Genomic DNA, 12,226 nt, shown 5'->3' on the forward strand with positions numbered 1-12,226 from the left:
ATGATTTGAAAGTAGAAATGTAGTAAACAGTAAGGAGGATCTCAACAGACTTCAGGACATTGATAGATTGGTGAAACGGACAGACGCATGACGGATGTAATTTACTGCAAAAAATGTGAAGTGATATATTTTGGAAGGAAGAATGACAGGAGGCAATATAAGCTAATATAAACTAAATGTTGCAATTTAAAAGCAGGCACTGAAATGGAGGCTGGGGCGGAAGGGGGTGGAGGGTGTTGCTGAGGAGGCTTTATGTACAGAAACCTTTGAAGGTGATAGAGTCTTGGCTTTATAAATAGAGCTGTGGAATACATAACCTTTCTTAAATATAGGTTAGGCTCAGAATATTATTTAAATGGAGAGACACTGCAGAAAGCTGCAGTGCAGAGGGATCTGAGTGACCTTGTACAGGAATCACAAAAAGGTAGCTTGCAGATACAGCAAGTAATTAGGAAGGCAAATGGAGTGTTGGCCTTTGCAAGGGGCATGGAGTATGGAAGTCAGGAGGTCTTGCTAGAACTGTAGAGGGCATTGGTGAGACTGCATCTGGAGTACTGTGTACAGTTTTGCTTGCCTTATTTGAGAAGGGACTTTGTGCATTGAAAGCAATTCAGAGAAGATTCACTAGGCTGATTTCAGGGATGAAGGGTTTGTCTTATGAGAAAATGTTGTGTGAATTGGGCCATTATGGGAATTCATAAGAATGAGAGGTGAGCTTATTGAACCATTAGATTCTGACGAGAAAAACAGAATTACCTGGAAAAACTCAGCAGGTCTGGCAGCATCGGCGGAGAAGAAAAGAGTTGACGTTTCAAGTCCTCATGACCCTTCAACAGAACTGAGTGAATCTAAGGAGAGGGGTGAAATATAAGCTGGTTTAAGGTGGGGGAGGGGTGAGGGTTGGGTAGGGGGAGGGAAGTGGCGCGGTGGTGTAGACAACCACACCACCACCCCCACTTCTCTCCCCCCACCCAACCCCGCCCCCCCCAACCTCCACACACCTTAAACCAGCTTATATTTCACCCCTCTCCTTAGATTCACTCAGTTCTGTTGAAGGGTCATGATGACTCAAAACGTCAACTCTTCTCCGCCGATGCTGCCAGACCTGCTGAGTTTTTCCAGGTAATTCTGTTTTTGTTTTGGATTTCCAGCATCCGCAGTTTTTTGTTTTTAGATTCTGAAGAGGCTTGACATGGTAGATGCTGACGATGTTTCCCCTCGTGAGAGAATTTAGTTCTAGGGGGCCCAGTTTCAAAAAATGGGTCTCTGATTTAAGCTGACGATGAGGAGGAATTTATTCTTTGAGGGTGGTTAGTCTTTGGACTGACCTCCCCCAGTGAGCAGTAGGGGCTGGGTCATTGAATATATTCAAGGTTCACATCGACAGATTTTTGATTAACAAGTTGAGGGTTATGGGGGGGGCAGGCATGAAAGTGGAGTTAAGGCCACAATCAGATCAGCCACGATCTTACTGAATGGCAGAACAGGCTCGAGGGGCCGAGTGGCCTAATCCGCTTCCCGTTTCTTATGCATATTATAGAATATGTAAACATTCAAAATAGGAGCAGAAATAGGCCATTCAGCCCTTCGAGCCTGCTCCACCATTCAATAAGATCATGGCTGATCTGTTTGTGTTTCAAATTCTACATTCTCATCTACCCCCGATAACCTTAGATTCGTGTTAGGCAAGGGAATCTGTTTACCTCTGCCTTTAAAAATATTCAGTCACCCCCCTACTCCACCGCCTTCTGAGGCAGAGAATTCCAAAGTCTCATAACGCTCAGAAAAAATTTCTCCTCATCTCTGTCCTAAAAGGGTGATCCCTAATTTTAAAACAGTGCCCCCTAGTTCTGGACTCAACCACAAGAGGAAAGATCCTTTCCACATCCACCTTGTCAAGGCTGTTCAGGCACTTATATACTTCAATCAAATCACTCCTCAGTCTTCCAAACTCCCAGTTATGTACAATTTTGGGCAGTACACCTTAGGAAGGATGTCAAAGCCTTGGAGAGGGTGCACAGGAGAATTACTTTAATGTTGCAAATGTATCCAATAGTAACTTTAAAAAGGGAATTGGATAATTGAAATTGGATAACTCAGTGATAGTGATGTAGTGATAATGTCATTAGGAACATACACGCAAATACTATCATGGCATCTCCTGATTTTAAATTCAATTAACAAATCAGGAATATAAAGCTAGTCTCAGTAATGGTGACCATGATAACTGTCATCAATTATTGTAAAAACCCATCTGATTCACTAATGACCTTTAGGGAAGGAAATCAGTCATCCTTACGTGGTCTGGCCTACATGTGACCCCAGACTCACAGCAATGTGGTTGTCTCCTAACTGCCCTTTAAAATGGTGTAGTAAGTCACTCAGTGCAAGGGCAATTTAGGGATTGGCAACAAATGCTGGCCTTGCCAGCGATGCCCACACCCAATGAAAGAATTAAAGGGCAAGGATTGGGGAGTGGGATTAATTGGGTAACCATAACTCCAACTTTGTTCTTGTATCATAGAATCAAGCAGTACAGAAAGAGGTCACTCAGTCTATTGTGTCAATACTGGAACTTTGAAAGAGCTTTCCAGTTAGACAAACTCACCTCCTTCCCCTTGGACCTGAATATTTCTTCCGATCATTTAATGCATAACTGTATTTACTTGGTCTGCCACCTTTTAATGGACTATGTATATGCACTAGTTTCCTCTACCTATGTTGAACAGGATCTGCTTTCTAGTTGCTTATCTTGCTCATTTATCCAGCTCCTCCTGTAATCTTTTACTGTAATTTTCATAGTTTGCCATCAGCCTGTTAATTTGTTTGACAATTTCTAATATCACCTAAAGTTCGAGAACTAGGAAACATTGGAATTTTGCACTATGTGTTCCCCCAAAGTTGTGTGCCGGCCCACAGCTTTCGAATCGTTACATGAGATTTGTTGCCACTCTAGCCCTGGAGCACAGAATTGGTAGACTTGCTCACACCAGGAAATTAACATATGAGAGCCAAGCCTACATGATTAATTAGGTGGAATTAGCTGCAATGCACTCAGGTCAGTTCCTGAAGCTCGAAGCTATCACTCAGCTTTACTAATGTGCATTAGCTGATTCCCCGAAACCAAACGGCAAGCTAACCCCTCCCAAAGCCTTCTGCTTCCCTTGGGGGAGGGAAGGGAGAGTTGGGAAAATTGGGACAAGCTGGAGGGTCAGGTAGGGTGAGGGTAAGCGGGCTGTTGGGGCGGGAAGGTCAGGGGAAGGTGGTGACCAACTCAGACTCAACATGTTCCAGTAGACAGCACAGAAAGATAGCATGGGCATCCACCCCATCATCTCACCCCACTTCCCTTGCCTGGTCTCCTAGATTCATTTTTTCTTAGACATTTCTATCTCTTTTTGGTTTCTCCTTTCTCTCCATCAAGCAACCACCTCTGGGACTCTTTTAAATGTCTAATTCTTTCGTGTTGGAAGCCAATGTCCCAAGATATTGCACTGACTGAGTTGACAGCGCATCAAATTTAGCAAGAACTGCAACTGTTGTGATCCTAAATTTTATAAAAGTGCTTGGAATATCCTCCCAATTCAGTGATTTGAGCACTTTAACCAGCGCCTTTAACTGGCAGATATCTCAGCCTGTCTAATAGTCAGTCTCGCCTGTGACAGCCCAACCCGAACTGAGATGTGTTTGAAATGTCAATATTTCACTGTTTGTTTCAGCCTCGCACCCATGCTTATGGTACAAAGTACCAGAGTTGTGTGCTTGACCCTAACCCAGCACAAGAGTAGCCGGCCAGCCTGTGACTGGCCCCGGCAGCCAGCTCGCTGAACCTGAAAATCTTGGTCACATTTATCAACCTGAGCTTTTCTAAGCACCAGACGAGGTGAATTATATCATTTTAGAAATGTGTATCTTTCCCAAGATGATGTCAGGAAATAATCATATTAACTCAGATTTATATTTATGTCTTCAATTTATTTGTTCTATTCTGAGCAACAGGTGCAAGCAGGGATAAAAGTAAACCTTTTGCCTTTTAAAATCTCCAGAATTTCTTTAAAAAACCATCAGGAGATTAATGGCAAATCCAGTAAAACTGCCGGCCATTCCCAGGAATCTGGTAACTCCAGGTGAGGGGGAGGGTGAGGGGAAGGGGAGGAGGGGGGGAGGGGAGGAAGGTGGCAAGGAGGAGGGGAGGAAGGTGGCAAGGGGGAGGGGAGGAAGGTGGCAAGGGGGAGGGGAGGAAGGTGGCAAGGGGGAGGGGAGGAAGGTGGCAAGGGGGAGGGGAGGAAGGTGGCAAGGGGGAGGGGAGGAAGGTGGCAAGGGGGAGGGGAGGAAGGTGGCAAGGGGGAGGGGAGGAAGGTGGCAAGGGGGAGGGGAGGAAGGTGGCAAGGGGGAAGGGAGGAAGGTGGCAAGGGGGAAGGGAGGAAGGTGGCAAGGGGGAGGGGAGGAAGAAGGCAAGGGGGAGGGGAGGAAGGTGGCAAGGGGAGGAGGAGGGGGAGGGGAGGAAGGTGGCGAGGAGGAGGGGGAGGGGAGGAAGGTGGGGAGGGGAAGGGGAGGGAAGGAAGGTAGCGAGGGGGGAGGGGGAGGAGAGGAAGGGGGGAGGGGGAGGGGATGAAGGTGGTGAGGGGGGGAGAAGGGGAGAGGGAGGGGAGGAAGGTGGCGAGGAAGGTGGCGAGGGGGAGGGTTGTCGAGTTGGGAGAGTGAGTGGCAGGTAAATTGAAAGAGTTAATAAGTTAAAAGTTAGAAAGAGGACTTTGGGCTAGTTAATGTTGCTGAGCTCGTCATTCCACTGCAGCTTGTTTTGTAGAATTATTAAAGGAAGATTGACCCTGAAGACATTCAACATATTAAAAACACACAGGCATTTCTAGGGAGTTTATGAAAAGCTCTACTTAAAGAAAATAAGAAACAGGAGCAGGGGTAGGCCATTCAGCCCCTCAAGCCTGCACCCACCCCTCCCCCCATTCAATAAGATCTTGGCTGATCTGCCCCAGGCTTCAACTACTCTTTCGTGCCAGCTCCTCATAGCCCTCAACTCCCCGATATTTCAAACACCTATCTACCTCCTCTTTAAATACTTTGTGATCTAGCCCCCACAATTCTCTGGGGTAGAGAAGAAATTCCTTCACATCTCAGTTTTAAATGAGTGTCTCCTTATTCTGTAACTATGTCCCCTAGTTCAAGATCCTCCCTCCAGTGGAAACATCTTCTCAATATCTACCCTGTCAAGCCCCCTCGGAATCCCTCTCGCCATTCAATAAGATCACCCCTCGTTCTTCTAAACTCTGATGAATAAAGGCCGAACCTGTTTAGCCGTTCTTGATAATTTAACCCCTTCATCCCATGAATCAGCCTAGTGAATCTCTTTTGAACTGCCTCCAATGTCAATATATCTTTTTTTTAAATACGGGGACCACAACTGTACACAGTACTCCAGGTGTGGCCTCACCAACACCCTGTACAGTTGTAACAAGACTTCCCTATTTTTAAACTCCAACCCCCTAGCAATATAGGCCAAAATTCCATTTGCCTTCTTAATTACTTGCAGTACCTGCATGCTAACATTTTGCGTTTCATGCACAAGGACACCCAGATTCCTCTGTGCTGCCCATTTTTTGGAGTCTCTCTCCATTTAAATAATAGCCTGCCTTTTAATTCTTCCTAACTCACACTTTCCTACATTAAACTCCATCCGCCAAGTTTTTACACATTCACTCAACCTGTCTATATCCCCTTGCTGATTCCTTATGTCCTCATCACAACATGCCCTCCCACCATTTTTGTATTGTCAGCAAATTTGGATACATTACATTCTGCCTCCCTCTTCCAAGTCATTAATGTAGATAGTAAATAATTGAGGCTGTAGGACTGATCTTTGTGGTACACCAGTTCTGTCTGAAAAAGATCCATTAATCCCGACTGTCTTCTGTGTGTTAACCAATCCTCATCCATGCTAATACATTATCCCTAATACAGTGAGCTCCTATCTTGTGCAATAACCTTTTATGTGGCACCTTATCGAATGCCTCCTGGAAGTCCAAATACACTACATCCACTGGTTCCCCTTTATCAACTCTTCTTGTTATACTCTCAAAATACTCTAGCAAAATTGTCGAACATGATTTCCCTTTCACAAAACCATGCTGACTCTGTTTGATTGGGTTAAGCTTCTCTAAATCTCCTGTTGTTTCTTCTTTAACAAGGACTCGTGCATTTTCCCAATGACAGATGTTAGGCTGACTGGCCTTTAGTTTCCTGCTCTTTGTCTCCCTCCCTTCTTGAACAGGGGCATCACATTTGGATTTGTAGCCCAGAATTCCAAATAATAATGCAGATGTTCTTGTAAGGTTACCTCATGGGATATTTTAAACTACATATTTCCAAACTTCTTCCCAGTTCACTTTTGTATGCATTGTGAGAGACAGTTTATATTAAAAATGGCAAACCAGTTTATTACTTCACAATTTATACTTTTTAAAAAAAGTTACTTCTCCAAAAACTACCTCAACAGTCATTCTTTTTCCTGGGATCCCATTCCCTCTTCACCACAACACACACTTCCCAGTTCCCAGATGTAGTTTTCCCATTTCAATGTTCACTAATTTATAAGGATGTTGTCCCTTTAACCTTCACTCTCCAGTTTACAAGAGGCAACCTCCAAGTTCACAGAGGCACTTTGCCTGGTTATGTTTGTTAATGTGAAGAAACAGCTGAGTTCATGACAGTTTTAAGTAAACACTAAGTTGGAAAGAAAGTTGCCTTTTCCACATTTACCATCAATTGAAAAGGTCAGTCCCTTAAGCTCTTTCTATTTTGAGGATGTCAGATTGAAACAAAAAGTCTTTGCCTTGAACCATTGATTAACTTAAACTTTTTTTCTGAGAATAAAATACAAGCTACAATATAAAAAGTAACAAATACCTGTCTCATTTTTGGTAGCATAGTGGTTATGGCACTGAACTTAAATCAAGTTCAGAGTTCAGATTGAGAGTTCAGATACCCCCAGGATAAATTTATAATTGAATTCAGTAAATCTGATGATTTGTGAGCTAGCACATTACTGTGTCAATGATTCTTCTTTCGCTGTGAGTTGGTGGTGGTTAGGTGCTGCCTTGAACCGCTGCAGGTGACTCACCATCACCTCCTCAAGGGCAACTAGGGATGGGCAATAAATGTTGTCCCAGCCAGCGAAGCCCACATCCCAGGAATGAATTTTTAAAAAAGCTGGGAAGGGGCAAAACAGTTTCTGTTTAATGAATGAACAGAAGCTATTGTGTAGTCTCATTGAAGAGACATTAACCAAACAGTTAAATCCCATCCATATCATTTCACCTCCCTACACTTTCTTGACTGACTTACTATATTTCTTAATTTCTCCTTAGATGGTTAATGAGATCATATCTCCACTTCTGCAGGTTTGAGCTTGTTTAGTTGCTGCATCATGAGTACTAACATGGGCATATTTTAAAAGCTTAATCTCGCTATTCTACCAGGTTATATTTCTCCATTGAGCTTTGAAAGAACCTTTTATCTTTGGCCCAGGAAGTGGAGGCTTCCATCAGCTGCAGTGGAATATTAATTCCACCAGGACTGCGGCCAGTATCAGTGACACAGTCAGGACAGGGATTCGTTGCTGTGTTTTCTTTGGATAATGATCAAAGCTGCACTCTGTTGTAGAAGCTATCACATCTCCTTAAAAGAGGGGAGGTAAAGTGAGGATGCAACTCACACTGGGTTCAAAACTCACTACAATTTCCTCTTTCTTTTCAGTGTCAGTCTCAAGTGCTGGATTTCTAGAAAGCCTCGAGAAGCTGGATTTAACCTACAACAATACTATCGATGATCAATCTTGGGCAATGTTTTTCCAGGAAGTAGATGGCCTCAAGGAACTCTCTGAGCTGGACATTGGCCTACGACCTTTGACTCACCGAGAGTGCCGCCTATGGATTGCCATTCTTCTGGACTGCCTGGTTAGGCTTCCCTCCCTGACAGAGTTAGGGATGCATCACTGGGTCATTAGTGCTTCACAACAAGACCTTCTGGACAATTTCAACAAGGACAATAAGAGGAACATCCATTTTGCCTATTAGTCACTGGGTACATGCTGAAAAAGAGATTCAAAGGTCAGGGGCCAAACTCTCAATATTGACAAATTACAGGTTATTTTTAACAGCCTTTCAAAATTGACTCCAAGCATTTCACACCCACCCATGTCTGGTTCGAGGACATTGACTTCAGTCCGCCTTTCACACCCACCCACCTCATTGCACTGACTGAGTTCAATCTGTCCATATCTTTAAAAGATGGTGAATGTTTGAGGTACAGAGATAGGGAATGATGGAAATGCTGAGCAGGTGAGTTGGTGACTGTAAAGTGAATGGATGGGTTCCCATCACCTGGTTCTGTTTCCACAGACGTTGACCTGCTTGAATTTGCACCAATAGCATTCTGATGTTTGTTAACCCTCCCTATGTTAATTATTGATTCTGAGCCCTGAAGATTAAATGCCACTTTATTTTCAACATTTTCTGCTTTTATTTGCAACACAGTCAGTTCTTCCAAAATTTGTTAAAGTACCGTTACATGACTGTCCAAATTTGACATTACTTAAAGTGCAGTACAGCTTGCTTTCCTTCAGTACAATATGAGGTGCCTCACTAGACTTGCCAATACAGATTATCTTTACAATGTATATTTCCATTCCATGTGAAATATTCTTTGGTTCATACAGTCTGAAGGATTGTACACTAGGACAGAAAGGCCTTAAACAGTGACCTTCCCACATCCAGCCTTTGTAGCCAGTCCATCTTTTATATCTTCCCAATTGTCAGCAGGTTAGTCTGAATCGAATCTTCAGTTCCAGTCAGCCACAGAGATTTGGAGCAGATTAAAAGCAAAGCCCCAGTGGATATTTTTATCTGATGGGGTGTCTGAGGGTCACAACCTGGTCTTGGTCTCGCCTGTTTTTCAGTGACAGATTCTGAACACACAGCTCAACACATTTGATTGTTGCTGTGGGGAGGGGGCCTGTAATGAGGTGGGGGTGTTAAGGAGGGGGCCTGTAATGAGGTTGGGGGGGGCGTAGTGGGCCTACAATGAGGGGGGGGAGTGGGCCTGTAATGAGGGGGGTTGGGGAGGGGGCCTGAAATGAGGTTGGGGGGGGAGCAGGTAGTGGGCCTGCAATGAGGGGGGTTGGGGAGGGGACCTGTAATGAGGGGGGTTGGGCAGGGGACCTGTAATGAGGTTGGGGGGGAGCAGGTAGTGGGCCTACAATGAGGGGTGGGGGGGGGGGTAGTGGGCCTGCAATGAGGGGGGGTGGGTTAGTGGGTCTGAAATGAGGTGGGGGTGTTAAGGAGGGGGCCTGTAATGAGGTTGGGGGGGGCGTAGTGGGCCTGCAATGAGTGGGGGGCTATTGGCCTGCAATGAGGGGGGTTGGGGTTGGTGGGCCTGCAATGAGGGGTGGGGGGAGCGGGCCTGCAGTGGGGGGGAGGGGGCTGGGGACGTGGTGGCCGCTGTGAGGGGGCTGGGGGTGAGGGGGCTCGGTGGCCACGGTGAGGGGGCTGGGGGGGGCGAGGAGGCCGCGGTGAGGGGGCTGGGGGGGCTGTGGGGGCGAGGTGGCCGCGGTGAGGGGGCTGGGGGAGGTGGGGGGGTGGCGAGGTGGCCGCGGTGAGGGGGCTGGTGGGGCGAGGAGGCCGCGGTGAGGGGGCTGGGGGGGCTGTGGGGGCGAGGTGGCCGCGGTGAGGGGGCTGGGGGAGGTGGGGGGGTGGCGAGGTGGCCGCGGTGAGGGGGCTGGTGGGGCGAGGAGGCCGCGGTGAGGGGGCTGGGGGAGGTGGGGGGGTGGCGAGGTGGCCGTGCCATTACCCTTTTGGCCAAGGTGATCTGAGTGCAGCTCCTGAGCTGGAAGAAGCTTTTGTACCAGGGTTCGAACCTGGGTTTTTTTTTATTGTTTTGCAGGATGTGGGGCTTTACTGGCTGGGCCTTGAGAAGGTGGTGGTGAGCTGCCTTCCTGAACCGCTGCAGTCCATGTGCTGTAGGTACACCCACAGTGCTGTTAGTGGGGGGGTTCCAAGATTTTGACCCCGCGACAGTGAAGGAACGGCCGATATATTTCCAAGTCAGGATGGTGAGTGACTTGGAGAGGAACTTCCCGGTGGTGGTGTACCCATCTATCTGCTGCCCTTGTCCTTCTAGATGGTGGTGGTCGTGGGTTTGGAAGGTGCTGCCTAAGGAGCCTTGGTGAATTCCTGCAGTGCATCTTGTAGATGATACACACTGCTGTCACAATGTATTGGTGGTGGAGGGAGTGAATGTTTGTGGATGGGGTGCCAATCAAACGGGGCAGCTTTGTCCTGGATGGTGTCAAGCTTCTTCAGTGTTGTAAGAGCTGCACTCATCCAGGCAAGTGGGGAGTATTTCATCACACTCCTGACTTGTGTCTTGTGAGTGGCGAACAGGTGACAGGCTTTAGGGAGTCAGGATGTGAGAGAAGAAATCATGTAGGAGAAAACTGGGGGTGGTGGTGCTGTAGTGGTATTGTCAATGGGCTAGTAATCTAGAGACCCAGGGTAATGCTCTGGGGACCCAGGTTCAAATCGCATCACAGCGGATGGTGGAATTTGACTTTCATCAGTAAAAATCTGGAATTAAAAACCATTGTCGAGAAAACCCATCTGATTCACTTATGCCCTTTAGGGGAAGAAATCTGTCCTTACCTGGTCTGGCCTACATGTGACTCCAGTTCCACATCAATCTGGTTGACTCTTGACTGCCCTCTGAAATGGCCTAGCAAGCCACTCATTTCAAGGGCAATTAGGGATGCGCAACAAATGCTGGCCTTGCCAGTAATGCCCACATCCCAGGAAAGAGTTTTTAAAATCCTACACAGAAAAGTTGGATGTTCAGTGGGGTAGAGAACAATGATCCAAGTCATTGCAGAGAAGGAAACCATTCCACCCATTGTATCGTTGTTGCTGCTACCTTGCCAAGCAGACTTAATTTTTCAAATCTCTTTCACAGTCCTTTTACTTGTTTCCTTTGCAAATATTTTTTACTTGTGTTCTTTTAAATTCTCTCATCCACCCTTCTTCAGTGAAAAAGTCCCAGATTCTTTCTGGTGATTCTTTGCTTTCCTCTTAATCACAGACCAAGGATCGTTATGCACAATGTATACGTTTTAAAATCATTGTTTTCACATCAGAACATGGACACCTCATCACGCGGCAAGAGATATTATATCATTTAAAAGGGAGTTGATAAATAGCTTTTAAAAATAAAGGATATAGTGAAAAGCGATATAGTGATAATTTTAAGTATTTGTGGGTGTTAGGAACAAGATATAGCTTTAAGTTTAATTTCTTTTTACTAGTGTGTTGAGAAAGGTGATTGAGGAGGCGATCGTGTAGTGGTATTACCATGACTAGTAATCCAAGGACCCAGGGTAATGCTCAATAAAAAGATGTGAAATTAAAAGTTTAATGATGACCATGAAACCATTGTCGATTGTTGTACAAATCCATCTGGTTCACTAGTGCCCTTTAGGGAAGGAAATCTGCCTGGTCTGGGCTACATATGACTCCAGACCCACAGCAATGTGGTTGACTCTTAAATGGCCTAGCAAACCACTCAGTTGTATCAAACTGCTACAAAGCCTCAAAAAATGAATGAAACCGGATGGACCACCTGGCATCGACCTAGACACCGGAAACAATGACATCAAACTCAGCCCTGTCAACTCTGCAAAGTCTTCCTTACTAACATCTGGGGGCTAGTGCCAAAATTGGGAGAGCTGTTTCACAGACTTGTCAAGCAACAGCCTGACATAGTCATCTTCATGCAATCATATCTTACAAATAATGTCCCAGACACCAACATCACCATCCCTGGGTATGCCCTGTCCTACTGGCAGGAGAGACCCAGCAGAGGTAGCGGCACAGTGGTATACAGTCAGCAGGGAGCTGCCGTGTGTAATGGCAAGTGGATGGTAAATGCCAAGCTGCCCAAACGCCAGAGGGAAACTTGAAGCAGGTGCCATAATGATTTGCAATTTGTACTTATTTTGAGATGTGAGCTTTGAATTCAGTAAAAGAATGCCACCGAGTCTTATAGGTTTCTTACAAAATTCAGTTAAACCTTTATTAATCGAATAAATGATTTTAAGCACATACGTGGATCTACAAATTACTACTGATTAACTAGGAAAGTTAGAAGTTATCTAAACCCCAGTTAC

General features: G+C 45.7%; 1 protein-coding gene across 6 annotated transcripts in view; it reads left to right on the plus strand.

The window, feature by feature from the left end:
- The window catches only part of lrrc31 (leucine rich repeat containing 31), a 119,368-nt gene extending 110,846 nt beyond the window's left edge, over positions 1-8,522 (plus strand). For all 6 annotated transcript variants that reach the window (XM_041209430.1, XM_041209467.1, XM_041209450.1 and 3 more), the window contains one exon: positions 7,771-8,522. In XM_041209430.1, coding sequence (XP_041065364.1) covers positions 7,771-8,090 — 320 coding nt within the window. In that variant the 3' untranslated portion in view covers positions 8,091-8,522. The remainder of the gene's footprint in view (positions 1-7,770) is intronic.
- Positions 8,523-12,226: the final 3,704 nt, after the last annotated feature.

Source organism: Carcharodon carcharias, chromosome 2 (genome assembly GCF_017639515.1).
Source record: "Carcharodon carcharias isolate sCarCar2 chromosome 2, sCarCar2.pri, whole genome shotgun sequence".
Classification (NCBI taxonomy): Eukaryota; Metazoa; Chordata; class Chondrichthyes; order Lamniformes; family Lamnidae; genus Carcharodon; species Carcharodon carcharias.